We start from the raw sequence: 27,322 nt of genomic DNA on the forward strand, positions 1-27,322 counted from the left end.
TGTCCCTTTCCACCTCAGCTGAACCATGGCCCAATAGTTACTCCAAAAACTCTCCTCTTATAAAGGCCAAATGTGCTCAATAGACGTCCCTTAAACTACTTGATGCAAAGAAATGCAGGCTGTTGACTGAATCAACCATGATTAACCTTCAACATGTTTCCTTTCCAGACAAATGTTTATTATGTATAAAATACACGTCTATTAGTATAAAATTTTCTTACATGAATCAGCAATTCAAAATGTTGTAGATCAAGCAATACCAATAATATCCTAAACGGAAGTTCTCAAAACTCACTACGGTCTTTAATTTTCAGAAGACCTGGATTCTATGTAATAGTATTTTTCAAGGTGACTGAATATTTTATATATTCCCTAGGGGAATATCATTCATGAATCTTTAGTTTTAAATATTCACTTTTTCTAGCCAAATAAACCACTTATTTTTAAAAGGCTGCTGGTATTTGGATAGCTATCCAAAATCAGTTTAACGATTTCATACATTAACTAGACAAGAAAGCAATTTTTTTTTTTTTTTTTTTTTTTTGTGGTATGCGGGCCTCTCACTGTTGTGGCCTCTCCCGTTGCGGGGCACAGGCTCCGGATGCGCAGGCTCAGCGGCCATGGCTAACGGGCCCAGCCGCTCCGCGGCATGTGGGATCTTCCCGGACCGGGGCACGAACCCGTGTCCCCTGCATCGGCAGGCGGATTCTCAACCACTGCGCCACCAGGGAAGCCCAAGAAAGCAATTTTGTGAGCTGAAATACATAACCTATATAAACGAACCAGCTTTCAAACTACTAAAGGGCTCCAAGGCTTAAAAATAAGTACAATCACAGAAAGATGTCACTTTTTACCGAAAGATTTTTTTTATTTTGTAAAAAGTAATGTTTTGAGTATATTTACTTTACTCTTTTAAACCAGTACAAGTACAATGATAAGCACTGAGTAAAAAGTACCCTGCTTTATGAACTTATTTTTAACATACTGACGGCATACTGCTCACTGAAGATAGAAATATGTGATCCAATTATAAAACATAACATGTACATGTAAACACATACAACTGAATAGTTGTGAAAAATAGAAGATTAATCAAAATACTCTGTTTTAAAATATTAAATTCAAGTTATGTGGAAATTTTATGCATAAAAAATCATATTGTATAATCAGAATAACTCTTTAATGGTCATTTCTGAAAAAAAATATTAACTTTAGTTAAAAAGTTAAGCTTTTCTCTGCAAAGTACTTTCAAAACTTCACTACTCAAATGAAAAATAAAATGTTAACAATTCATTCCATGACATGTTATACAGTTCTTAATCCAAGAAATTTTCTTGCAAGGTATAAATAAATCTGCTAATGGAAAAGAGTAAGAAAAGCCAATCTAGGAAAGAAAATTGTTCCATTAAGTGAGAGTCAAAGTGTGATCTCAAATTATTGTCTTTTTTTCCCCCTCCCCATCATTCTTTTCATGCTACCTTTGGAGAATGAGAGTGCCCTGCAGGGAGTTCACCTTGATCTACATTTTCTCTCAAATCTCCCCCCATCTGGGACATAGCACAGGGAAGCACTAATATTACCCTCTCTATTTCATCAGACTGAAAGCTAAGCCCAAACCTCACTCCTATCCCTGGGCTGCAATGAGTAACGTTAAATAAGTGCCTAAAATCTATAATTATTTCAGCAACAAAGTGGACTTGCTAGGGATGATTTCACTCTACTGTTTTGTTGCCTTCATACCAATTAAACGTTTAAAAAAAAAAAAGCCCACACACATTAAAAAACCTGAAATTAAAACCATCCCTAGACAAATAATTTAAACGTTGGGAAAATGAGAAGTAAATATAGGCCCAACCACTTACAGTCTCTCTCCTCCATTCCCACTTCACACAATTCACCCTAAATAGAAAGAAACAAGTTTCATCCCGACTGCACCGGGGAAGAGTGCCGCTTATTTATATTAAACGGGTTGTAAGCTCGGAGAGGCAAACGGGACACCCTGAGTCCGTTTCCATCAATCGGTCTGGCCCTGCCCGTTCTCAGTCCGTGCCCAGGGCGCTGGGGGCGTCGGAGGTCGGCTCTGGGGGCCCCGCCGGCCTGACCGCGGTGCAGGCGGGCGGGGAAGGCCCCGCAGAGCACAAGGGAGTCCGCTTCAGTTTTATCACTCGGTGCGGGGTGGCCTTTTTGTCGGAGAGCAGAACCTTAGCTGGAGGTGGGTGCGTGGCCCCGTTCTCAGCACCCCCGGTCCTGTGGGCAGCCTGGGGATACCCGGGCACGCCTGTGCCCACTGGGGACGGGGCTTTCGACGGCGCAGAGCGCTGAGCTGCCCTTCCTCCTGCAGCCGGGTTCACAGATGCCCGAGACCAGGGCTGCGGGGCACCGGCCGGAAGAACCCTGACGGAAGCCGAGTTCTTGACTTTAATCTGGGTGCTGGTGGAAGGTCCCAAAAATCGGACTGGCTTAGGACCAGTCTTACAGTTCACGCCTTCTTCTTCCTCTTCATTGGGCGCTATCAGTCGCCTGTAAATAGAGAATCAGGTTCTTGTCAACCAGCTGGTTCTGTAAACCAGCACTTACAGGTTTAGTAACTAATGAAAACGTCTCCAAAGTCTACCTTCAGGGTGAATAAAAAGGTTTTCGTCAAGAATTTGAGCCAAGAGGTATCAACCTACCTCATCTCTCATCTCCCACCAAGGTCAATAAGTAAATTAGCAAGTTTACAAAAGACTGTTTCAACTGGAATACACTCTTTCAAACTCACACATAATGTTAATACCAGCAAGTTAAAATTTGGAGCGTTACACTGGAATTACACAACACATCACTCAGTTCTCACAAATTCTGATGTGATCCAGAGGATAACCAGGAGTATCCCAAGTTGTTTTTCCCAGAATAGCAGATTCAAGAGATTTACTGAGGAAAAAAGGATTTCACAAATAAACTTGAGAAATGCTACTGCCTGTTTTATTCTCCTCCTAAAGCTTGAAACTCTATATTAACAAATTAAAGATTCTATAGTAAAGACACCTGTTTAGCTTTGTTGAATCCACATTTCCCAAACACTCTGTAATGCACCCTTTGGCACCCAGTAAAATTAGCATGCTATGGAACACATTTTGGGAACTGCTAGAATAGTCGAACTCATGGTACAGTTAGATGTTTTTTGAATTCGCGAAGTATTGGACAAACCTTCAAAGATTCCTCAGCTGAGCTGCCATTCACTATAAAAAGCCTAAAGTGGAAACACTGTTTTACCTTATTTATTTTTTATTCATTTTGTTTAAACTAAAACAAACAAACATAAAACAGTTCACCCATTTCTCCCACTGCCCCCCCCACCTCTGGCAACTACCAATCAGTTCCCTGCTTTTTGCTTTGGATTTTGTTTGTTTGTTGTTTGTTTTTAAGATTCCACATAAAAGACAGCTCATATGGTATTTGTCTTTCTCTGTCTGACTTACTTTACTTAGCATAATATCCTCAAGGTCCATATATATACACACATACTACAATTTCTTTATACCATCATCCATCAATGGACCCTTAGGTTGTTTTTATATCTTGGCTATTGTAAATAATGCTTCAATGAACACGGGGGTACATATATCTTTATGAGTTAGTGTTTTTGCTTTCTTTGGATAGACATCCAGAAGTAGAATTGCTGGATCATATGTTAGTCCTACTTAGAATTTTTTGAAGAACTTTCATATTGTTTTCTATAGTGGCTGCACCAATTTACATTCCCACTAACAGTGCACAACGGTTCCTTTTTTTCCACATCCTTGCCAACATTTATTTCCTGTCTTTTTGATGACAGCCATTCTAACAAGCGTGAGGTGATATCTCATTGTGGTTTTGATTCGCATTTCCCTGATGATTAATGATGTTGAGCATCTTTTCATGTACCCATTGGTCATCTATATGTCTTCTTTGGAAAAAAATGTTTATTCAGATCTTCTGTCCATTTTTGAATCAGACTGTTTGTTTTTCTGCTATTGAGCTGTATGAGTTCTTTATATATTTTGGATATTAGCCCCTTATCAGATATATGATTTGCAAATATTTTCTACCATCCAGTAGTTTGCCTTTTCATTTCGTTGATGGTTTCCTTTGCTGTGTAGAAGCTTTTTTAGTTTGATGTAGTCCTACTTGTTTATTTTTGCTTCTGTTGCTTTTCATGTCAGATTAAAAGATCATCACTAAGACCTATGTCAAGGAGCTTACCACCTATTTTTTCTTCTAGGGTTTTATGGTTTACATTCAACTCTTTAATCCATTTTGAGTTAATTTTTGTGTAGTATGGTGTAAGATAGTGGTCCAGTTTCATTCTTTTGCATGTGGATATCCAATTTTCCCAACACCGTTTACTGAAGACACCTTTCCCCATAGTATATTTTTGGCTCCTTTGTTGTAAATCAGTTGGCCTATATGTATGGGTTTATTTCTGGTCTCTCTCTTCTGTCCCACTGATCTGTGTGTCTGTTTCTATGCCAATACCATACCATTTAAATTACTATAGCTTTGTAATATAGTTTGAAATCAGGGAGCATGATGCCTTCAGCTTTGTTCTTCTTTCTCAAGATTGCTTTGGCTATTTAGGGTCTTTTGTGGTTCCATACATATTTTAGGATTGTTCGTCCTACTTCTGTGAACAACATCATTGCAATTTTGATAGGGATTGCACTGAATCTGTATATTGCTTTGGGTAGTACTAGCATTTTAATAATATTAATTCTTCCAATTCATGAACAGGGACTATCTTTCCATTTATTTGTGTGTTCTTCAATTGCTTTCATTAACGTCTTACAGTTTTCAACATACAGGTTTTTTATTACCTCCTTGGTTAAATTTATTCCTAGGCATTTTATTCTTTTTGATGCAACCATAAACTGTATTTTCTTAATTTCTCTTTCTGATAGTTCATTATTAGCATATAGAAATGCAACAGATTTTTGTGTTTTGATTTTATTAGTTCTAACAGTTTTTTTATGGAGTATTTAGGGTTTTCTATATATAATATCATGTCATCTGCAAATAGTAACAGTTTTACTTCTTCCTTTCCAATACGGATATTTTAAATTTATTTTTCTTACCTAATTGCTCTGGGTGGGACTTCCAATACTATGTTTAGTAAAAGTAGTGAGAGTGGAGGTCCTTATCTTGTTCCTGATCTTAGAGGAAATGCTTTGAGCTTCTCACCACTGAGTACATTTGCTGTAGGCTTGTCATATAAGCTTTATTATGTTGAGGTACATCCTCACTATACCTGCTCTGTTGAGAATTTTTATCATAAATGGATGCTGAATTTTGTCAAATACCTTTTCTGCGTCTATTGAGATGATCATATGATTTTTGATATGATATAAAAACCATTTGATAGATTGTTTCCAGTTCAAGGTGACAACATAGGAAGATCCTGAACTCACCTCCTCCCATGGACACACTGAGTTTACAGCTATATATGGAGCAATTTCCTCTTAAATAAAACCTAAAGTCCGGCTGAGTGACAACTACATATTGGGCAAATGAGAAAAAAACAATATTGAAGCAGGTAGGAGAAGCTGGAACACAATCTTGCCATAAACCTGTCCCCCAATGCAGTAATCCACAACCAGGAAGAAAGTCAAAACCTGCATCTTCTCCCTGAGGAGGGAAAGATTCAAACCCCACACTGGGCTCTCCAGTTTTTAAGACATGCACTTGAGAGATGAGCCCCCAAAACATTTAACTTTGAAAATCAACAGGGTTCAAGTCCCGAGGCCCAGACTACAGCAATCTGATAAACAGCTCTTCAAGGGTCCACATGCTCAGATTCACCAACTCCAGGGCCCAGTTCAAAGGCGGCCAATTGCACCCAGACTTAAATAGTAAAGTAGCTCACCTGCTGGTAGAAAAGTGCTGGCCTGAGGGGCATGCGTCCAATTTAACACACACATCTAGAAGCCTGCTGGAACACTCTCTGGGAATGAAGACTAGCAGGTACCATCTACATGCTCTCCCTTTGCTGTGCTCCAGAGCACCAATATTTCCTGGAAGAGAGCTTTTACACTTTTCTGGACCCTCACTTTTTATGGCTCTTAGCCAGGGGACACCTCCTGATTGCCTGGCTCTGGAGGCCAGTGGAGCTTGCATTCCTGGTCCCATGGGACTATAACAATTGGTGTTACCCAGAAAGGAGCTCACAGCCTTGTCTGGTACCCCAATTTTTGCAAATGCTACCAAGAGACACCTCTACATTGCATGGCTCTGGTGGCCAGTAGGGCTTATGCTTGTGGGTCCCACAGGACTGTAACCAATGGAGAAAGAGTTCTTAAACAGCTACCACCCCAGGACACAACAAGAGGCAACAGACCCAGAAGCTCAGTCTTTCCGTGAAGGAGGTCTGTTAGCTGATCATCATGACTGCAGCCTGAGTGGCAGACTTCTAATTAAACACGCATCTAGGGGCTGACTATAATCTTTCCCAGAGACCTCATAGGGTGGGTGCTATCTTCGCACCCACCTTCTGCCACACTCCAAAGTGCCAGTGTCTCCTGAAGGGGAAATTTACATGCATCTGGTGCCCTGGTTTTTGTATTTGCCACCCACAGCATGCCCCTTGATCCCTTGATCCCCTGGCTCTGGTGGCTGGTGGGGCTTGCATTCCAGAGTCCCATGGGACTATGGCAATCAGAGAGATGGTTCCTGGAAGGCTAACATCTACAGGACACTGCACAGACAACAGACTAAGGAACATCCCCCAGTCTTTCTGCAAAGGAGGCCTCTTTGCTTGTCCTAGTGCTTCGGCCTGAGGGGCAGGTCTCAGGTTTGGCAAACATGTATTGCCAAACAGAGCTGCTCTCAAGGAACATAGGCTGTGAATGCCATCTTGGTGCTCTCTCTCTCTGCCTTGTTCCAGCTCCTCAGAATCTTTCTGAAAAGAGCTTATACACTCAGCTGGAGCCCCGATTTTTGCAGCTGCCACCAAGGGGACACCTTCAGATTGCCTGGCTCTGTTGGCCAGCAGAGCTTACACTTGCAGTCCCACAGGACTGTATATATTTGTAAAGCTCTAAAAGCTGCTGCCTGAGGGTCTGGCTTCCAAGCAGCCTCAATCTAGGTGATGAGATCCTCCCCTCTGGGACACTGACAGGTCTTGGCTCATCCTCAACTACTGGGAGCTATTAAACATATAATAGGCTGCTTGGACAATTGCAAAGGTTTGAGAGTCAACTAAGAGCTGGGGCAGGGCCAAACAATAAGGTTCATTCTCTGAACAAGGCTACTTACTCTTTTAAGGCTACAGTAGTTTCATCTACTGTATAGAAACCAACACAGAGAGTCAAGTAAAATGAAGAAGCTGAGGAATATGTTCCAAATGAAAGAACAAGATAAAACCTCAGGAAAAAAACTTAATTAAACATAGATAAGTAATTTAGCTGAGAAGGAGTTCAATAATGGTCTTAAAAATGCTCACCAAACTGGGGAGAAGAATGAATGAACACAGTGAGAACTTCAACAAAGAGATGAAAAATATAAGAAAGTACCAAGTACAAGTCACAGAGTTGTAGAATACAATAACTGAACTGATAAACACACTAGAGGGGTTCAACAGCAGACCAGATAAAGCAGAAGAAAGGATAGGTCAACTCAAAGGCAGGGCAGTGGAATTCACCCAGTCAGAGCAGGAATAAAGAAAAAGAATGGAAAAAAAGTGAAGATAATTTAAGGAACTTATGGGACAACATCAAATGGACTAACATTAACATTATAGGGCTCCCAGAAGAAGAGAGAGAGAAAGGAGAAGAAATCTTATTTGAATAAATAATAGCTGAAAACTATATAGCTGAGAAAGGAAAGAGACATCCAGATCCAGGAAGTCCAGAGAATTCCAAAAAAAGATGAACACACTAAGACACATTATAATTAAAATGTCAAAAGTGAAAGACAAGGAGAAAATCTTAAAAACAGCAAGAGAAAAATAACTTGTTATATACAAAGGAACCCCCATAAGACCATCAGGAGATTTTCAGCAGAAATTTTGCAGGCCGGAAAGGAGTGGCATGATATATTCAAAGTGGTAAAAGAAAAAAATCCAACCAAGAATACTCTACCCAGCAAAATTACCATTCAGAATTGAAGGAATAATAAAAGAGATTTCCAAACAAAAGCTAAAGGAGTTCATCACCACTAAACTGGCCTTACAAGAAATGTTAAAGGGACTTCTTTAAGCTGAAAAGAAAGGGCACCAATTAGTAAAAACACATATGAAAGAATAAATCTCACTGGAAAGGTAAATACATAGTAAAGGTATTAATCACTTATAAAGCTAGTATAAAGGTTAAAAGAAAAAAGTAATAAAAATAACTATGATTACAAAATTAGTTATGGAATACACAATATAAAAAGATGTAGGGCTTCCCTGGTGGCGCAGTGGTTGAGAATCCGCCTGCCGATGCAGGGGACACCTGTTCGTGCCCCGGTCTGGGAAGATCCCACATGCCGCGGATGCGGCTGGGCCCGTGAGCCATGGCCGCTGAGCCTGCGCGTCCGGAGCCTGTGCTCCACAACGGGAGAGGCCACAACAGTGAGGGGCCCGCATACCACAAAAAAAAAAAAAAAAAAAAAAAAAAAGATGTAAAATATGACACCAAAAATCTAAAACGTGGCAGGGGATAGTATAATGTTGAGCTTTACAACGGAATCAAACTTAAGTTGTTATCAACTTAAAACAGACTGTTATAGATATAAGTTGTTATATGTAAGCCTCATGGTAACCACAAAGCAAAAACTTATAGTAAATACACAAAAGATAAAGAGAAAGGAATATAATCATACCACTAAAGAAAGTCATCAAACCATAAAGGAAGAGAGCAGGAGAAGAAAGGAACAGAGAGGAACTATAAAAACAATCAGAAAACAATCAACAAAATGGAAATAAGTACATACCTATCAATAATTACTTTAAATGCAAAAGGACTAAATTCACAGAGTGGCTGAATAGATCAAAAAATAAGACCCATCTATATGCTGCCCACAAAAGACTCACTTAAGTGTAAGAACACACACAAATTGAAAGTGAAGGGATGGGAAAAGATATTCCATGCAAACCGAAAGAAACCAAAAGAAAGCTGGAGTAGCTATACTTATATCAGATAAAATAGACTTTAAAACAAAGATTGTAATAAGAGACAAAAAAGGGCATTACATAATCTTAAAAAGGTCAATCCAACAAGAGGATATAACATTTGTAAATATTAATGCACCCAAAATAGGAGCATCTAAAAAATAAGGCAAATATTAACAGAACTAAAGGAAGAAACAGAGAGCAATACAATAATAGTGGGGAACTTCAATACCCCACTTACATCAATAGATAGATCCTACAGATAGAAAATCAATAAGGAAACATTGGCCTTAAATGACATGTTAGGCCAGATGGACTTAACAGATATTTATAGAACATTCCATCCAAAAATAACATACTACACAATCTTCTCAGGTGCACATGGAACATTTTCCATGATAGATCATGTGTCAGGCCACAATACAAGTCTCAGTAAGTTTAAGACAACTGAAATCATATCAAGCTCCTTTTCTGACCACAATGGTATGAAACTAAAATTTAATTACACAAAGAAAACTGGAAAATTCACAAATATATAGAGATTAAACAACATGTTACTGAACAACCAATGGGTCAAAGGAGAAATCAAAAAATACCTTGAGACAAATAAAAATGGAAATGTAGCATACCAAAATTTGTGGGATGCAGTGAAAGCAGTTCTAAGAGAGTTCATAGCAATGTTTACCTCAAGAAATAGGATAAATCTCAAATAAACAACCTAACTTTACACCTCAAGGAACTAGGAAAAGATCAAACAAAAGTTAGTAGAAGGAAGGAAATAATAACAAAGATTAGAATAGAAATGAATGAAATAGAGACTAAAAAGACAATAGGAAAGATCAATAAAACAGCTGATTTTTTGAAAAGATAAACAAAACTGACAAACCTTCAGCTAGATTCACCAAGAAAAAAAGAGAGAACTCAAAATCAGAAATGAAAGAGGAGATGTTGAAACTGATGCCATAGATATACAAAGGATAATAAGAGGCTCCTATGAACAATTATATGCCAACAAATTGGACAACCTAGAAGAAATGGATTAATTCCTAAAAACATACAACCTACCAAGACTAAATCATGATGAAATAGAAAATCTGAACAGACCAATGACTACTAAGGATATTGAAATCTCCTAACAAACAAAAGTTCAGATCAGACAGCTTCACTGGTGAATTCTACCAAACCAATTCTTCAAAGAATTAATACTAGTCCCTCTCAAACACTTCCAAAAAATAAAAGAGGAGGGAACTCTCAAATTCATTAAGGTCAGTAGTACCCTGATACCAAAACCAGACAAGGATGCCACAAGAAAATTACATACCAATATCCCTGATGAACATAAATGCAAAAACTCCTCAAAAAAATACTAGCAAACTGAATTCAACAATACATTAAAAGGAAAACACATGATGATTTACTCCAGGGATGCAAGGATGGTTCAACATCCACAAATCAGTCAATATCATACACTATACCAACAAAATGAAGGAAAAAAATCACATGGAACATTATTTTAAATGACCTTAAAACTGTCAAGCTGTCAAGCAACCACTGTCAAAAACCTGCCTGCTCCTCCCACTGCTTCCATCAGTTTCACTTCATGAAGATCGCCTTCTGAACACGTGTAATGGCAATCCTCCAAGTCTTCTCCCTCTGACTCAGCACTGTTGTGTTTTCAGAGGCAAATATAAGATACTGAACTCTGATTTTTGGAAATGGGATCATAATAGCATAGTGATTTGAAATATAATATAATATATTCAACCTCAAAACTCTACTGAACATAACTAAAATTTTGTAGGTGAGAAATGGTTCTCTGGGACCTCACAAGTGCTTCTACATCATCATTACCTGGTCCATGAATCAAAAATGATGCTTAATAAAATCCCAGAGGAAAAAGACAACTAACACAGAGGAGAGTTTCCATAAAACCATTTCTGCTTGTTTTATATTTTGTACACATCTTCTACTGGACTCTAGTCCAAGGCTGCTCCACCTGAGCACTATTGCCATTTGGGATTCAACAAGTCTTTGTCATGGGGGGCTGCCCTCTGCATTCTCGGACGTTTAGAAGCAACCCTGGCCTCTACCCTCTGGATGCCAGCAACATCCCCCACCTGACAGTGTCTCCAAACATTACCAAATATATCCCCTGGGGAACAAAACTGCCCGCAATGGAGAACTACTGCTCTAGACCCAAATAATATTTGCTAACTATAAGTTCGAACACCAAAATAAATAATGATAATAAAATGAGAGACTTTAAGCAAAAAGATCTGTTTTAACATATGATTTACTACTAAAAACTGAATAAAATTTTCTGTACCTCTGTGAAAGATCCAGAGGGCAAAAGTAAGAAAGCAGTCTGAGATTTCATACGGGCACTGAACCAAATTCTAGAATAGATGATCAAGAAATCAGAATGTCTGAAAGTCATGAATACTACCCAGACAATGAAAATGAAATATAATTTTAAATGTATTTAAACCACAGTGAAAGACACAGATGTGGAGTGAATTCAGTGCTAATGATTTCATAGAACAAAAGATAATACTGCTAAATAAAAATGTTATTTGTGGTAACAGGAAGGAGAAAGGGATTCAGAATAAATCACAGGAAATTTCAAATATTAAGTCTAATAAATTTCTTGACTATTGCCAGTAAAGTCTGGGATTTCACTTTAGTGGAGAAAAATACTTACCACAGCATTCCCACTGTGTCCAGTAGTATTTTTAAAATCATACTCTCCCAAAAAGAACATACCATATAACTCAGTTTTAAAGAATTACTTCCACTTTTTACATAGTTCTGGTAACTTTGCATTTAATTTTTTTTTTTGGCCATGCCACACGGCTTGTGGGATTTTAGTTCCCCGACCAGGGATTGAACCCAGGCCCTCGGCAGTGAGAGCGCAGAGTCCTAACCACTGACTGCCAGGGTATTCCCTCAAGATTTACCTTTTGGGGCTTCCCTGGTGATGCAGTGGTTGAGAATCCACCTGCCAATGCAGGGGACACAGGTTCGAGCCCTGGTCCTGGGAGATCCCACATGCTGTGGAGCAACTAGGCCCGTGCACCACAACTACTGAGCCTGCGCTCTAGAGCCCGCGAGCCACAACTACTGAGCCCATGTGCCACAACTACTGAAGCCCGCACGCCTAGAGCCTGTGCTCCGCAACAAGAGAAGCCACCAGAGAGAAGCCTGTACACCACAACGAAGAGTAGCCCCCGCTCACTGCAACTGGAGAAAGCCCACACTCAGCAACGAAGACCCAATGCAGCCAAAAATGAATAAATAAATAAAGATTTATACCTTGATGGTAAGGCAGAATATTTACCTAGGTGATTAATAAGCTCAGTGAGGTCAAGAGCCATTATTCACTCCCCCCAGTAGAGGCAGTAAAAATATAGGTCATAGACTAATTTTTTAAAAAATCAACAAAGGACAGATAACCTCTTTCGAATTGGGGCCATGTGACGCAGGCTTCCATGTAAAGGCCGCTCTTCCAGAGTCCAACATTCTATCAGTTCATGAGGCACCCGCCAGTAGCTAACACCTGGAAGATAAAAAGACAATTTAGAGAACCACTGTCCACTGCCAAAGGCTCAGCAACACTTTTGTATAAGACCGGCCAGAAAAAGTTTAAGGTTCATGACTCCCATTTGATGAAGAGAAGTATAAGCAGGAAGTGCTCCCAAGAAGAGCCAGGGTAATAGTGGCACAGCTCATGACCCGGGTCCAGAAAGAGCTGGCTACCAGCCGCTCCAGCTCTGCCACTGATAACCAGAGGTCGTTATACAGACCTTGGGCAACTGAGTGTATGCTGGTTAAGGGCACAGGCACTGGAGCCAAAACTGCCTGGGGCTGGATGCCATTTCTGTCATTCACTAATCATATCACCTTGGGAAAATTTTCTCATCTGTGAAATGATGACAATAATACTACATACCTTGCTGCGATGATTAAAGGAGAAAATAAAAACCAAATGCCTAGAACAGGGCCTGGCACAGACTTAGCACTCAAGAGATGTTAGGTGCCTTTATTATAAGTCATAGTGTTGGTAGTAATGTGAAAGGATTGGACAGTAGGGGTTCTAACACTTGCCCTGTCTACCTCACTAGGTTGCTGCAATCATCAAATCAGATACGTTTTGTGAACCACTTTGTAAGAGGCAACCGCTATATAAGTATGAGGTATCAATACCTTATAGGCATCTTTTCAAACAAGAATAATCTGTGTTAATGTGGCAGGCCAAGATTCCAGTCAAATTCACTTAATTTTTAAATGATACCTTTCTTTGTTTAAATTTATTCTATTAAAGTATAGGTGATTTACAATGTTGTGTTAATTTCTGCTGTACAGCAAAGTGATTCAGTTATACATACATACATATTTTTTCATATTCTTTTCCATTATGGTTTATCACAGGATATTGACTACAGTTCCCTGTGCTATACAATAGGACCTTGTTGTTTATCCATTCTATATATAATAGTTTGATATGTTTCTGATTGAAAGCTGAAAATGTATTCCTTTTTAAAAAAAATTTATTTATTTTTGGCTGTGTTGGGTCTTCATTGCTGTGCGCGGGTTTTCTGTGGTTGCAGTGAGCGGGGGCTGCTCTTCGTTGTGCTACGCAGGCTTATCAGTGCGGTGGCTTCTCTTGTTGTGGAGCGCGGGTTGCAGTAGTTGTGGCACGCAGGCTCAGTAGTTGTGGCTCGCGGGCTCTAGAGCGCAGGCTCAGTAGTTGTGGCGCACAGGCTTAGCTGCTCCGCGGCATGTGGGATCTTCCTGGACCAGGGCTCAAACCTGTGTCCCCTGCGTTGGCAGGCAGATTCTTAACCACTGCGCCACCAGGAAGTCCCTGAAAATGTATTCTTATGAAGCTTAAAAACCTTATGCTAAGTGAAAGAAGCCAGACACAAAAGGTTATATATTGTATGATTCCATTTATGTAAATATCCAGAATACACAAATCCACTGAGACAGAGAGCAGACTGGTAGTTGCCAGAGGCTGAGAGGAGAGGGGAATGCAGAGTAACTGCTTAATGGATACTGGGTTTCATTTTGGGGTGACAGAAGTGTTTTGGAACTAAATAGAGGTGCTGGTTACACACAGTTAATGTAGCAAATGTCACTGAAATGTATACTGTAATTAATTCTATGTTGTGTGAATTTCACCTCATTTTTTAAAAAAAGAACCATAAAAATTATACATAGACACATTAAAAAGGCTTAAAGAATGATGCTGAATAAAAACTGCTTGGTATTAAAAACAACAGTAACCTTTAAGTCCCAAGAAGGAACTTGGTGTCTTCTTTTTTAATCATTAAAGGGCTAGTAATAACAACCAACTTAGCAAGCTGGGCACATAAATTATTATATATAATAGACATGTCCAAATACTCGAAGTCTATGGACCTCATTTTAAGACAACAACTTTCTAGAACTGCTTGATCATACTCCCAAACCTACTTATGCTACAAAAACATCACCAAATCTCATCCATTAAGTTTTTATTTTTAAGTCAGGTTTATTGAGATATAATTTACATAAAATAAAATTCACTCTTTTTAAGTACACTGAGTTTTGACAAATGTATACAGTCATGTAACTATGGCCACAATCAAGATACAGAACATTTCTATCATCCCCCAAAAGTTTTCTCCTACCCTTCTACAGTTGATGCCCTGCCCTCCATTCCTTAGTTTTGCCTTTTTCCAAAGTATCATATAAATGGAATCATACACCACATAGCCTTTTGTGTCTGGCTTCTTTACCATGATGTTTCGCAGATTCATCCATGTTGATATATGTATCAATAATCATCTCTTTTTATTTCTGAGAATTCCATTAAATGGATATACTGCAATTTGTTTTTAAGACTTTCATTTTTTTTCCTGCCTATAATTCACATTCATTGTACAAAACTTGGAAAATATAGAAAAGTATATACAAAAAAAATAAAAATCACTTCTAATCCTAAAACTAGGAATCATGGCTCATGACATTTTGATGTATCTCATTCCAGTCTTTTTTCTATTCGTATGATATGCACATAATTGAAAACACATTATATTTGTTTCCTGCTTTTGACCATTTCTTAATTTATCATGGGCACTCATCAACGTAAAAAGTTATTCAAAATTATTTTATTTTATTTTATTTTATCATTATTATTTTTTCAGCCACGCAGCAGGCGGGATCTTAGGACCCCAGCCAGGGATCGAACCCGTGTCCCCTGCAGTGGATGTGTGGAGTCCTAACCAACAGACCGCCCAGGAATTCCCTCAAAATAATTTTAATAGCTATACCCATCTATAACCTGTGGATGTGCCAATATGTATTTAACCCTGTATTATACACATTTAGATTGCTTTTGTTTTTTCCCTATTATGAATAATGTATAGTTGAACATCTCTGTTCATAAACCTTTGTCTGCATTTGATTGTGTCTTTTTTGGTTTGTTTTTTGTTTTGTTTTTTTGCGGTACACGGGCGTCTCACTGTTGTGGCCTCTCCCATTGCGGAGCACAGGGTCCAGACGCGCAAGCTCAGCAGCCATGGCTCATGGGCCCAGCCGCTCCGCGGCATGTGGGATCTTCCCGGACCGGGACACAAACCCACGTCCCCTGCATCAGCAGGCAGACTCTCAAACACTGCACCACCAGGGAAGCCCTTGATTATGTCTTTTTTTTTTTTTTTTTTTTTTGCGGTATGTGGGCCTCTCACTGTTGTGGCCTCTCCCGTTGCGGAGCACAGGCTCCGGACGCACAGGCCCAGCGGCCATGGCTCACGGGCTTAGTTGCTCCGCGGCATGTGGGATCTTCCCGGACCAGGGCACGAACCCGTGTCTCCTGCTTCGGCAGGCGGATTCTCAACCACTGCGCCACCAGGGAAGCCCCCTTGATTATGTCTTTAAGGTAGATTTCTAGAAGTAGAATTATTGGCTCAAGGAATATGAACAATTTTGATGCTATTGATATGTACTGATAAATTATTTCCAAAAAAAAGTAATATGAATTTTATTCCTGCCAAGAATTCATGAGATCTTTACTAATCTGGTATATAAAAAAATAGTTCTCATTTAATGTATAGTTCATTGATAATGAGTTTGAACTTCTGCCACGTTTATTTCCTTTTCTGGGAATTTTATGGCCATGAACCTTATACATTTATTTGTAGTAGGGCTGAGCTGGTTTTCTAATCAATTTAAATAAACCCTCTTTATTATAAGGATAATCTTTGTCCAGTTAATGCAACACTTTTATCCAAGTTTTTTATTAGTTTCTAAATTTTATTTATTATGTTTTATGTTTTAAAGTTAATACATTAAATATTATGTAATCAAATTTCTTTGTCTTTACGTTTTATTTTAACCTTATAATTTCTTTCCCTATTAAGAAATCAGTTATTTGCTTACATTTCATTATAGTCTATAATAGTTTCATTTTTCATTCATAAATCTACCTGGGATTATTTTCATAAATGATGTGAAGTTAAAGTTCTGTTTTTCTCCCAAGCATATTTCTCAAATAATCTATCCTTTTTTATTGGCATTTAATGCTTTCTTATCACATAGTAATTTTATTCTTATAAATTTAATGGATTTTACTCCTGATCTCTGCATCTATTCTTGTACCAGAAAGACATGGTTTTATTAGTATAGAGCTACATATAGTATTTTTACCATCAAACAGAGTTAAACTCATCCCTCTAATGACTTTTACTTCCCAAAATGTTTCTGGGTATTTCATCTGTTTATTCTTTTTTAAAAAAATTTATTTTTATTTTATTTATTTTATTTTTGGCTGCATTGGGTCTTCGTTGCTGCACACAGGCTTTCTCTAGTTGCGGCGAGCGGGGGCTACTCTTTGTTGCGGTGCGCGGGCTTCTCATTGCGGTAGCTTCTCTTGTTGTGGAGCACGGGCTCCAGGCGTGCGGGCTTCAGTAGTTGTGGCTCATGGGCTCTAGAGCACAGGCTCAGTAGTTGTGGCACACGGGCTTAGTTGCTCCGTGGCATATGGGATCTTCCCGGACCAGGGCTCGAACCCGTGTCCTCTGCATTGGCAGGAGGATTCTTCACCACTGCGCCACCAGGGAAGACCCAGAAACTCTTTTTAAATTGAACTAAATAAGCATAACTAACAAAAGTGTATTTTAGGTTACTGTATTATAGATTATTAATAATATCTATCAACTCATGGGGTTTAAAAATTTGTAAGTAAACTGCCCCAGTGTTACTATAAGGTGGCAACTACCTGGACCCACACCAAAAACATTTTCTCAAAAAAAGAAATGCTGTATTTGAACTTGCTTTGTCTTATTAAGGAAAAGTCTACCTTCTGCCATGAAATGAAAGAATTGTACTGTACCTTTTCCTTCCCAGGCATCAAAGGCATCCATCATTTTCTTCAATTCTGCTACTGAGTAATAGCTCCAAATATACTGAACATTATTTCCTGCCTCCCTAGAAATATTACAAAAGGTAATGAAAATATACTACCTAGGTATGAATGTGTATACATATATACAGCTAATAGACACTCAATAAGTGCTTGTTAACTAAGGAAAAAAAATATGTAGGCAATGAGTAGTTCTTCTGTGATCCTTAAACATATATATATGTATATATATATATTCTATATACGACATACTAGATGAGTATAATATACTATACTTACGTACTAACCTACATTTTATCTCTTTTTACTGCGGTAAAGTATTTGTTAATTCCACAACATAAACTGTGCAGACAAATCAACAAATCCTTAAAATAAGTTTTCTTAAAAAAATCACCTAACTCCGGTAAAGTTAGAAAAGGTTCAACTTTGACTAAAACTTTCCTAGCACTATGTCAGGCACTTATATCACATACAAACATCCCTGCCTGTAAAGAATTCAGAAAATGATAACATATTAATTATCTAAACAGCAAGCTCATGTGGTCATGCATTAGTCACTGACATGTGACCCAATCCAGTCTCTCAGAGAATTTTTTAAAAATTTTTGCTAAGTGAATTGGCTAGTATAAATGAGATTACAGGGAAAATATTAATAGAATAACCCTCAAGAATGTAACATGTTCAAGGCATAGAATTTTAAAGTTGGGAGGGACCAGATGAAAAGTCTTTCAGCATTTCTCAAACCAGGACACCAAGACAACAGGCCAGTCCTGGGTCCCTCAGTGGGCCTGCTGACTTCTAGGCCAGGCTTCTGTCCCTGGACTATAGTGGAGGGGATGTGGCTTTTCTCTTCTTTCTTTCTTTTCTCTTTTTATAATGCCTCTCAGGGGATTCTGACGACCACTCCCAGTTGAGAACCACTGTACTAGACCAAGTAGATGGCCTATTGCTTATACAGATGTGAAATGGTCTGAATTACAACCTCCTCATGAAACAGGCCTAGCTCGAGAGCTATGAGATTCACTCTGTCTGTTGAGAGGTACTGGCTTCTTTCCTAGTCAACCACATATTCCATTCAATAACACCTCTTAGAAGAGACCAAGACTTTATTTTGTTCCTTTTCATATTTAAACGCAGACATACCTTTTAAAAATGCTTTTACTGTGAATTCTTCCTCCCAGCTGCTTATCAATTGCATCTGTTCCATCAGTTTTTGTGGAATATACACCAATAATTCTACTCTCACAGCTTGCACCAGATGTATTAAGATAGTGGAGAACCCAAACTGTTGGTTTATTGCAAACTAAACCATACGAATCACAGAAGTCTGTTAAAGCCTGGGGCAAAAAAATATATAAAATTTGAATTTAATTCTGGAGTAAAGTAAAAATGAATTTGCTCTATTACTTTCATGTAAAGCTGTAATTTCAGCTGGTCATAAGGGAAATAAAAAGATTATATATCTCAGCCTACTGTTTATGCCTTTAAAAACCAAACCATTTGTTGAATTTGGGGTATTGGGGGAGGTGAGGCAAATCACCACCCAAAAACCCAAAACATTTTCAGCTAGAGAATCTTTTTCCACATGGAAATTATGTTTTACTTCCTCTTCCTTTAGACTCACTACCAACATCATTTTTTTTTAAATTTATTATTATTTTTGTGTGTGGTACACGGGCCTCTCACTGTTGTGGCCTCTCTGGTTGCAGAGCACAGGCTCCGGATGCGCAGGCCCAGCGGCCATTGGCTCACGGGCCCAGCCGCTCCGCGGCATGTGGGATCTTCTAGGACCAGGGCACAAACCCGCGTCCCCTGCATTGGCAGGCGGACTCTCAACCACTGCGCCACCAGGGAAGCCTCCCATCATTTAAAAATCTTCATATAATAAGTAAAAGTTAAAATTCTTTCTTTTCCCTTTCTTTTTCCCCCGATTTTCCATTTGACTCAATCTTCCTTTTACCTCCTACTGACTTGCCCCATAGTTGATGCTTATTCTTAACTCCAAATCCAATCATGGATTAACCAGATTAACTTGTTCTTTTACATTGAAAGATATGAATATATGAACTTGATATATACTGTCTGAACTCATTTGGCATTTATCCACCTATTCACTCAATCACTTGAATACTAAGTACCTATGTGTGAATACTAAACACTGTCTAAGGCCTTGGAGACATAATGGTGAGCAGGAGACAGGGTCCCTCCTTGAGTTTATAGCTGATGTAGAAGACAGACATTAAATAAGCCATCAGCACACAGTGTAAGAAGTGCTACCAGGTAAGCCTATGAGGTGCTAAGGGGCACAGAGGAAGAGGGCTTCACCCAGTGGAGTGGTACAGGCCTTCCCTGGGAGAAACAGCATTATTGCTGTGAGCTCTCTGAGGATAGGCACTCTTTTCTGTTTTGTTTTGTACCCCAAGTACCTAGGAAAGTACCTGATACAAGGAAGATGCTTAATATTTACTGACTCGGTGAAGGAAAGGAGGACCCTAACATGTGTTGCATTTTCATTTAATATTGCCATCTAACGCCTGTATTGGTTTTTATCTTCACTTGCACATCTGTGAAAATCACCAACAACATTATAAACCATTCAAGGGCAAAAATTGCATGTCATATTTCTTTGTGTCCCACACAGTCCCTAGAACAGGGTCCTATATGTCAAAAACATTTGAAATAAATAGGAGTTGGGTGGCAGAATGAATGTTCGCATGCTGTGTCTGTTGTGCATACAAAGCAAGAATGAAAAACTGTAAAGGTGAATGTTAATCTGTCCCAACTTTCCAATTAGGCTTTTTTAGCCCCACTCTGCAGATATGGCAAACAGCACCAAAAGACTGTTCGACAACTCAGTTTATAAATAATTCCAATAGCAGAACCCATACAACCATGCAAATTCCCGAAGGGGATCTGGAACCAAATCAACTTTCTCTTCATGCTGCACTCCTAATAACCATACTGTCAGCTTGCTCTCCTAAACACTGACATCCAACTCAAAGAATTCAAACCAATTCAGACCACTTTTTGCTATGAACAACTATCTAGGAAAAATATTTTTCTTAGATGTTGAAAAGTGCTAATTAATAGCAAATATAATACTTATCAATAAGACAAAAACAGATGAAGCTGTTCAAGTCATGTAAAGACATTTCAAATGTGATTTAAAACAGAAGCATCTTGGGCTTCCCTGGTGGCGCAGTGGTTGAGAGTCCCCCTGCCGATGCAGGAGACACGGGTTAGTGCCCCGGTCCGGGAAGATCCCACATGCTGCGGAGCGGCTGGGCCCGTGAGCCATGGCCACTGAGCCTGCGCTCTAGAGCCCACGTGCCACATCTACTGAGCCCACATGCTCCAACTACTGAAGCCCACGCACCTACAGCCCGTGCTCCACAACAAGAGAAGCCACTGCAATGAGAAGCCTGTGCACTGCAACAAAGAGTAGCCCCCGCTCACCGCAACTAGAGAAAGCCTGTGTGCAGCAACAAAGACCCAATGCAGCCAAAAATAAAATAAATAAATTTATAAAAAAGAAATTAAATAAATAAATAAATAAAATAAAAAATCTTCCAACAAACTGTCTTTTTCTGGAGAAAAGACGGTCTCTTCAATAAGTGGTTCTGGGAAAACTGGACAGCTACATGTAAAAGAATGAAATTAGAACACTCCCTAACACCATACACAAAAATAAACTCAAAATGGATTAGAGACCTAAATGTAAGACCAGACACTATAAAACTCTTAGAGGAAAACATAGGAAGAACACTCTTTGACATAAATCACAGCAAGAGTTTTTGATCTACCTCCTAGAATAATGGAAATAAAAACAAAAATAAACAAATGGGACCTAGTGAAACTTAAAAGGTTTTGCACAGCAAAGGAAACTACAAACAAGATGAAAAGACAACCCTCAGAATGGGAGAGAGTATTTGCAAACGAATCAACGGACAAAGGATTAATCTCAAAAATATATAAACAGCTGATGCAGCTCAATATTAAAAAACCAAACAACCCAATCCCAAAATGGCAGAAGACCTAAATAGACATTTCTCCAGAGAAGACATACAGATGGCCAAGAAGCAAATGAAAAGCTGCTCAACATCACTAATTATTAGAGAAATGCAAATCAAAAATACAATGAGGTATCATCTCACACCAGTCAGAATGGGCATCATCAGAAAATCTACAGACAACAAATGCTGGAGAGGGTGTGGAGAAAAGGGAACCCTCTTGCACTGTTGGTGGGAATGTAAACTGATACAGCCACTATGGAGAACAGTATAGAGGTTCCTTAAAGAACTAAAAATAGAATTACCATATGACCCAACAATCCCACTACTGGGCATATACCCAGAGAGAATCATGATTCAGAAAGACACATGCACCCCAATGTTCATTGCAGCACTGTTTACAATAGCCAGGTCATGGAATCAACCTAAATGCCCATTGACAGACGAATGGATAAAGAAGTTGTGGTACATATATACAATGGAATATTACTCAGCCATAAAAAGGAATGAAATTGAGTCATCTGAGAGACATGGATGGATCTAGAGACTGTCATACAGAGTGAAGTAAGTCAGAAAGAGAAAAATAAATATCATATATTAATGCATATATGTGGAACCTAGAAAAATGGTACAGATGAACCGTTCTGCAGGGCAGAAATTGAGACACAGATGTAGAGAACAAACGTATGAACACCAACGGGGGAAAGTGGTGGTGGTGGGGGGGTGGGATGAATTGAGAGATTGGGATTGACATGTATACACTAATATGTATAAAATGAATAATAAGAAACTGCTGTATAAAAATAAAATAAAATTCAAAACAAACTAAACAAAACAAATAAAGGTATATAATACAGTTAAAAAATTGTAAGAAGTAAAACTGTCTCATTTTGGTTTATGTTACAACATGGGCTATACAAAATAACATATATTGCTTTGTGCATAATAAATGAATATTAGATAAACATTCATACATATATTGTAAAACTTAAGAAAATGCCAAGACCTTTTTAAGTTCTATATTTGACCTTAAAGAATATGTCTCCATTTCATTGGCCAAGTGGTCAGACAGGCTGTACGGATAAGGGATGCCAAAGTAATCAGCCTCTTCCTGCAGAGCAATGCGGGTTTGCTCCTCTGTGGGAATGTGAACTTCTCCGTGAAGATAATCCAAAAGGTATTTAAATAGATGTCCATCACGGTCAATAACACAAGCCCCTAGAAAATATTCAGTTCAAAAATGATTGAATAGATACAAATGACCATGGTAAAATGTCAACATGTCAAACTAGAATTAGACTGAAGAAGACCTCTACAATTAGAAATGTTTCTTTCTCAAAAGAAGGTTAATATCTAGTGTTCAAATAGGTTTAGTCAAATTTGGGGAGCCTCTGTGTTCTCACCTACAAGGAAAACATATTCTGAGTTCCATTAGAAATCTTGGATGCAAGGACTATATTCCCACTATGGCCTCTGCAAAAGCCATGGAGACCTTAGACTGCTGGTAGAAACAGAAGCTTACCCCTAATCTCAACCCAGCTTGGCCAGGAAAGGTGCATGGAGTTCCTCCCTAATGAGGGTATAATGGGGTCCAGCATTTGTATGTCAATGACCCTACAAGTCGACCGGCAGTGTTGCCAACAAATAAACCCTGGGTTCCTAGCTCTGGGCATGCCATTTGTTCAGATTTATTAGGTTAGTTCCTTTGTATTAAACTGTAGAAAAGAAATGCTATACTGGTGCTATTTTATGATATAAGACTTTTTGTTTGTTTGTTTTGCGGTACGCGGGCGTCTCACTGCTGTGGCCTCTCCCGTTGCGGAGCACAGGCTCCGGACGCACAAGGTCAGCGGCCATGGCTCACGGGCCCAGCCGCTCGGCGGCATGTGGGATCTTCCCAGACTGGGGCACGAACCCGAGTCCCCTGCATCGGCAGGCGGACTCTCAACCACTGTGCCACCAGGGAGGCCCTGATAAAAGACTTTTTGTAGACAATTCAGCAGAATTAAAAAAACAAAAAAACCACTTCTGTGTGAAGTTACTCAATGATTTCCTTCCTCCCTTGATTACTTTAAGAAAGGATTAAGAAGGTAAAAACTTAGGGGCAGAGGAAACAACTCAGCCCCTGCTTACCACCTTTACACCAACAAACTTTCTGTCCAGATGGACATCAAGTCCTGGGCACCAGACATCAGTGAGTTTTCCATTCTTCCAACTGCCATTCATCTGGCAAAGCAATCTCTCCAGACCCAGGGTTACTAACAGCCCCTCATGCTCTGAGCTCCTCAATTCCTTTTTTTCTAACACAGAAGCAAGAGTGGGTTCTATGAGCCCCACAACGCCTAAGATGTACAAAAAGCCTTACTTGTTCTGCTGAAGTTTCTTTACCACCAGTGGTAGGTTCAGTGAACCCCAGAGCACTCAAAGCAGAGAGTGGCCCCAGGACCCTAACCCTTGTATTTTACAGTTTCTTCTGAAACACCAATTTTCAGTCGTGGGTGACTGACAGTATCACTGAACTGACGTTTTCTTAGGCATACACATCTGCCCACACAAGGCTCTGCAGCTGGACTAGGCAGGTACACTGACAGTACCTGCCCTGTCAGCCATGAGTGCAGCTCCTTTCTCCAGAGAAATACATTTTTTAACTTGAAAAACACAGAGAGAAGCTAATATATTTAATCAGGCTCAGTACCTTTACCCATTGAGTTGTATGAATGGAACAACTTTCAAAATATGATTAATCCCCATAATTAGGTGATGGTTGGCCTTTACGCACATTCACTTTTTTGTCAACTTTTAGTGACAGCATCACAGATTCTAGAAACTGGTATTTAATTTCTCCATGTACTTAACGAATCTCCATACAGTCCCAATGATCTCAGTAATTAACATACTAAGCTAATACATTCTGTTGTAATTAGACAAATTAAAGGGAATTTAAACTAGACTCCTATTTTAATGAATATTCATGATAATGCTTACAGACTTTAGATATTTACCTGATTCATCTGTTTTTAGAGGAAAACGACCACTGAACATGGATGCCAGCATTGAGTCCTTAAAGCGGCACAAGGACTCCCGCCTGGCTGTGTAAATACAGCCACCCACGTTCAGTCGAAGAATATCCAACACCTCTTCTTCTGCCTTGTGACCTTCCATTGCTCTCTCCTACACCTGAAGTTTTGCCTCGAAACACTCAGAAACTGCAAAACAATGGTGGTCACAGTACCTCTCTGTAAAAACAAAGGACAATCATCATTGACATTTCCAACAATACATGAAATAGGTAATAAAAATAAATACATTCTAAAGTGGTTTAAAACAAATTCTTCATTACCGGCAATACTGAATCGAAGGATTTAATGTAATACAAAAGAAGTTTGAGATATGCTGAGAAGCTGGAAAACTCTGGCTCAGAGGATCTGTAAATGATAATAAAGTATTACCAACCAAATCAGAGCTGTTGAACTGACTGTTTAAAGAATTAAACAAGATAATGCATTGTCTGTTACATATAAAGCAAAGGTGAGGTGTGCTTATGATCTTCAGTATTCACATATCTTTTTAAACTACAGTAAGTCTGAGGGAGCCGTGTAGACTTGCAGAGGGGAACAGCATGTAGCATGGAATCAGGCTATTAGGCTCTACCACTTACTAGCCTGGGACCTTGGGCAAATACTTATCCTCCTCTGCCTGTTTCCCCATCTCTAAATTGGAGGGAAGGATGATGCCTACCTCAAAGGACTATCAGAGGAGTAATTGACAGAAAATATAAAAAGCATATAGAACAGTCTCTGGCTCAGAGTTAGTACTCAATAAATGATAAATATGATCTATAATGATATAAAAATTTTCAAGAGGGTATATACTGAAGGACTTTATACTGGCTCTGTAGATTTAAGGAAACATAAGAGCAGAAATTATTAACAACAGTAGTTGTAATTCTTAAGTTAGGTAACTAGGGAATATAAAATTTATCAACTGAGATCAGAATTCCATGTATACCAAAAGCCAAACTGGTCTAGAAGAACAACAAATGACATCTCTAAATCATCTGGCTTCTTCCCTCTGAAATAGCTGAACCTTTAGAGACATTTTAAGGATTTTATTTCTTAATCCATTCTGGAGATAGATTAACCACAGTTGACTGTGGCATTCCTACAAAACCTAAAACAATACCCTGAGGAAAAATGTACTCCCAATGTATCTTCACATTTCATAGCAAGTGTAAAATGGCTGCCAATAGGCTCAGCTACATCCATGGCCATTCACTTTGCCATCAACTTTGAGCATCCTTTCATAGATGCTCCAATTTAGCCAATTTCCAATAAGAGAAGGAGACCATTCGAGTCTGAGGAACACCACGTGTGTGAAACACAGTAGACAGAAACTATTATGGGTCAACAGTCCAGCCTTCAAAATCCACTTATCAATGTGACTTCCTACACTGCCTGAAAGTCCAAGGAGCAGCCCAACAATAAACCATGTGAAAGAACCACTTCTGAGGCCTGGAATGGAACTGGTTCATGCTGTTCCGGTTACCAGCTCCCTGGAATCCTATCTATTCTTCAAAGCTGCAGGCAAACCTCACTGCTTACATGACCTTCCCAAGCAACCCCAGTTAGAATCCTTGCACAGTTCTCCCAGATATACTTTGTACCCCTGTCCACATATTATTCCACTTGACTAATCCCTAATTTGGGGGACTATAAACTGCATCACCCTTAACAATTCCCATTTACTGAATGCTATGTGCCAGCCACTGTAGGAGACACTTGACAGACATTACCTCATTCACACAAAAGCCCTACTGGGTAGGAGTTACTGTCCCTACTGACAGGAGAGGACACTGGAGAAAGAAACAGTAATGTGTGCAGGGTCTACACTAGGGCTGCCCTGCCATAAGTGATGGGGTCAGCCCCAATCCAGGTCAGCAGGACCAACTCCAAGTTCTTCCAGCTGCACCCCACACAGACTCCTTCAGCACTGTTTCACTCCTAAGGTTCTTGACCTGGGCACTTCACTCACTAAGCGTCTGTCCATCTGAAGACTCTGGTGGATGGCAATAGGAACACAGCAGCACCCTGGGCGCAAGGATTCAAGAGATTCCCCTAAGGCAGAGGACCATCACCATTTCAAGGCCAGTCACAGGGCCCCACCTTCAAATGCACCCACTTGCACTGCCTGCTGGGTCGACAGTGCCCAGCCCCTGGGGTAGCGTGCCCAGACTGTGGTTCCGTGACCACCTGCACCAAAACCATCAGGGACACTTGATGAAAATGCAGATTCCCGGGCAACGACATAGACTCTGGTTCAGAAAGTCTTAGGTGGGGTCGGGAGTCCCCCCGCGGAGCCTACTTTGAGAAACGCTCAAGGGACTCCCACGACGCGGGACGAAACGGGAGGGGCTGGGACACCACAAAGCCCCGCGGGGGTCTCCCCGCGGTCCGGGGATCCCGAATCGGCCCGAAGCCCGAGCCTGCAGCCCCGGGCGCCCGTGTTATCAGCGCGGCCCGGGCCCTTCATCAGGGGGCCCTGCCGCCTCCCGGGCCCGCGGCCCACCCGGCGCCCCGCTCCTCCGCACGGGATGGGCGGGGTAGGCGGCCTCCCCGACTGACCTGCGACCCGCCCGGCCCGGCGAGGGCGCCGGACGCCACGGGGCCCGACACGGAAGTGAGCGCCTCCCCGGCTGCTCGGCAACTCGTGTAGCAGCGCCGCCCCAGTGCCGCCCTAGTGCGTCTCAGCCTGGCGGCGACGGCCGGGAAAGGAAGGCCCCACCCAGGACACGCCTCGGACACG

At 40.1% G+C, this 27,322-nt stretch overlaps 1 protein-coding gene across 4 annotated transcripts; it reads right to left on the reverse strand.

The window, feature by feature from the left end:
* Positions 1-844: 844 nt before the first annotated feature.
* On the reverse strand, positions 845-27,294 carry KCTD18 (potassium channel tetramerization domain containing 18). Of its 4 annotated transcripts, none has more exons than XM_067027537.1 (8): positions 27,142-27,265; positions 24,861-24,945; positions 24,523-24,756; positions 22,527-22,738; positions 18,654-18,847; positions 17,481-17,575; positions 12,560-12,662; positions 845-2,520 (listed from the first exon to the last, which is right to left on the reverse strand). In XM_067027537.1, the coding sequence occupies exons 3-8, from the start codon at positions 24,680-24,682 to the stop codon at positions 2,040-2,042; spliced, it is 1,245 nt and encodes a 414-aa protein (XP_066883638.1). In that variant the 5' UTR covers positions 24,683-24,756; positions 24,861-24,945; positions 27,142-27,265; the 3' UTR covers positions 845-2,039. The 4 variants fall into 4 exon arrangements, with proteins under 4 accessions (XP_066883638.1, XP_066883639.1, XP_058909450.1 ...); XM_067027538.1 differs by having other exon boundaries at positions 22,549-22,738; positions 27,142-27,259; XM_059053467.2 differs by lacking the exon at positions 24,861-24,945 and having other exon boundaries at positions 27,142-27,294.
* Positions 27,295-27,322: the final 28 nt, after the last annotated feature.

Source organism: Kogia breviceps, chromosome 2 (genome assembly GCF_026419965.1).
Source record: "Kogia breviceps isolate mKogBre1 chromosome 2, mKogBre1 haplotype 1, whole genome shotgun sequence".
NCBI classification, from domain to species: Eukaryota; Metazoa; Chordata; class Mammalia; order Artiodactyla; family Physeteridae; genus Kogia; species Kogia breviceps.

Excerpts from the sequence above, each read along its gene's own strand:
- KCTD18 (XM_059053467.2), bottom strand. The coding sequence starts at position 24,682 with ATGGAAGGTCACAAGGCAGAAGAAGAGGTGTTGGATATTCTTCGACTG. Across the intron at positions 22,739-24,522 it reads TCTAAAAACAGATGAATCAG|GGGCTTGTGTTATTGACCGT; the intron begins GTAAATATCTAA and ends AATATTTTCTAG. Across the intron at positions 12,663-17,480 it reads TGATGCCTGGGAAGGAAAAG|GTGTTAGCTACTGGCGGGTG; the intron begins GTACAGTACAAT and ends TTTATCTTCCAG.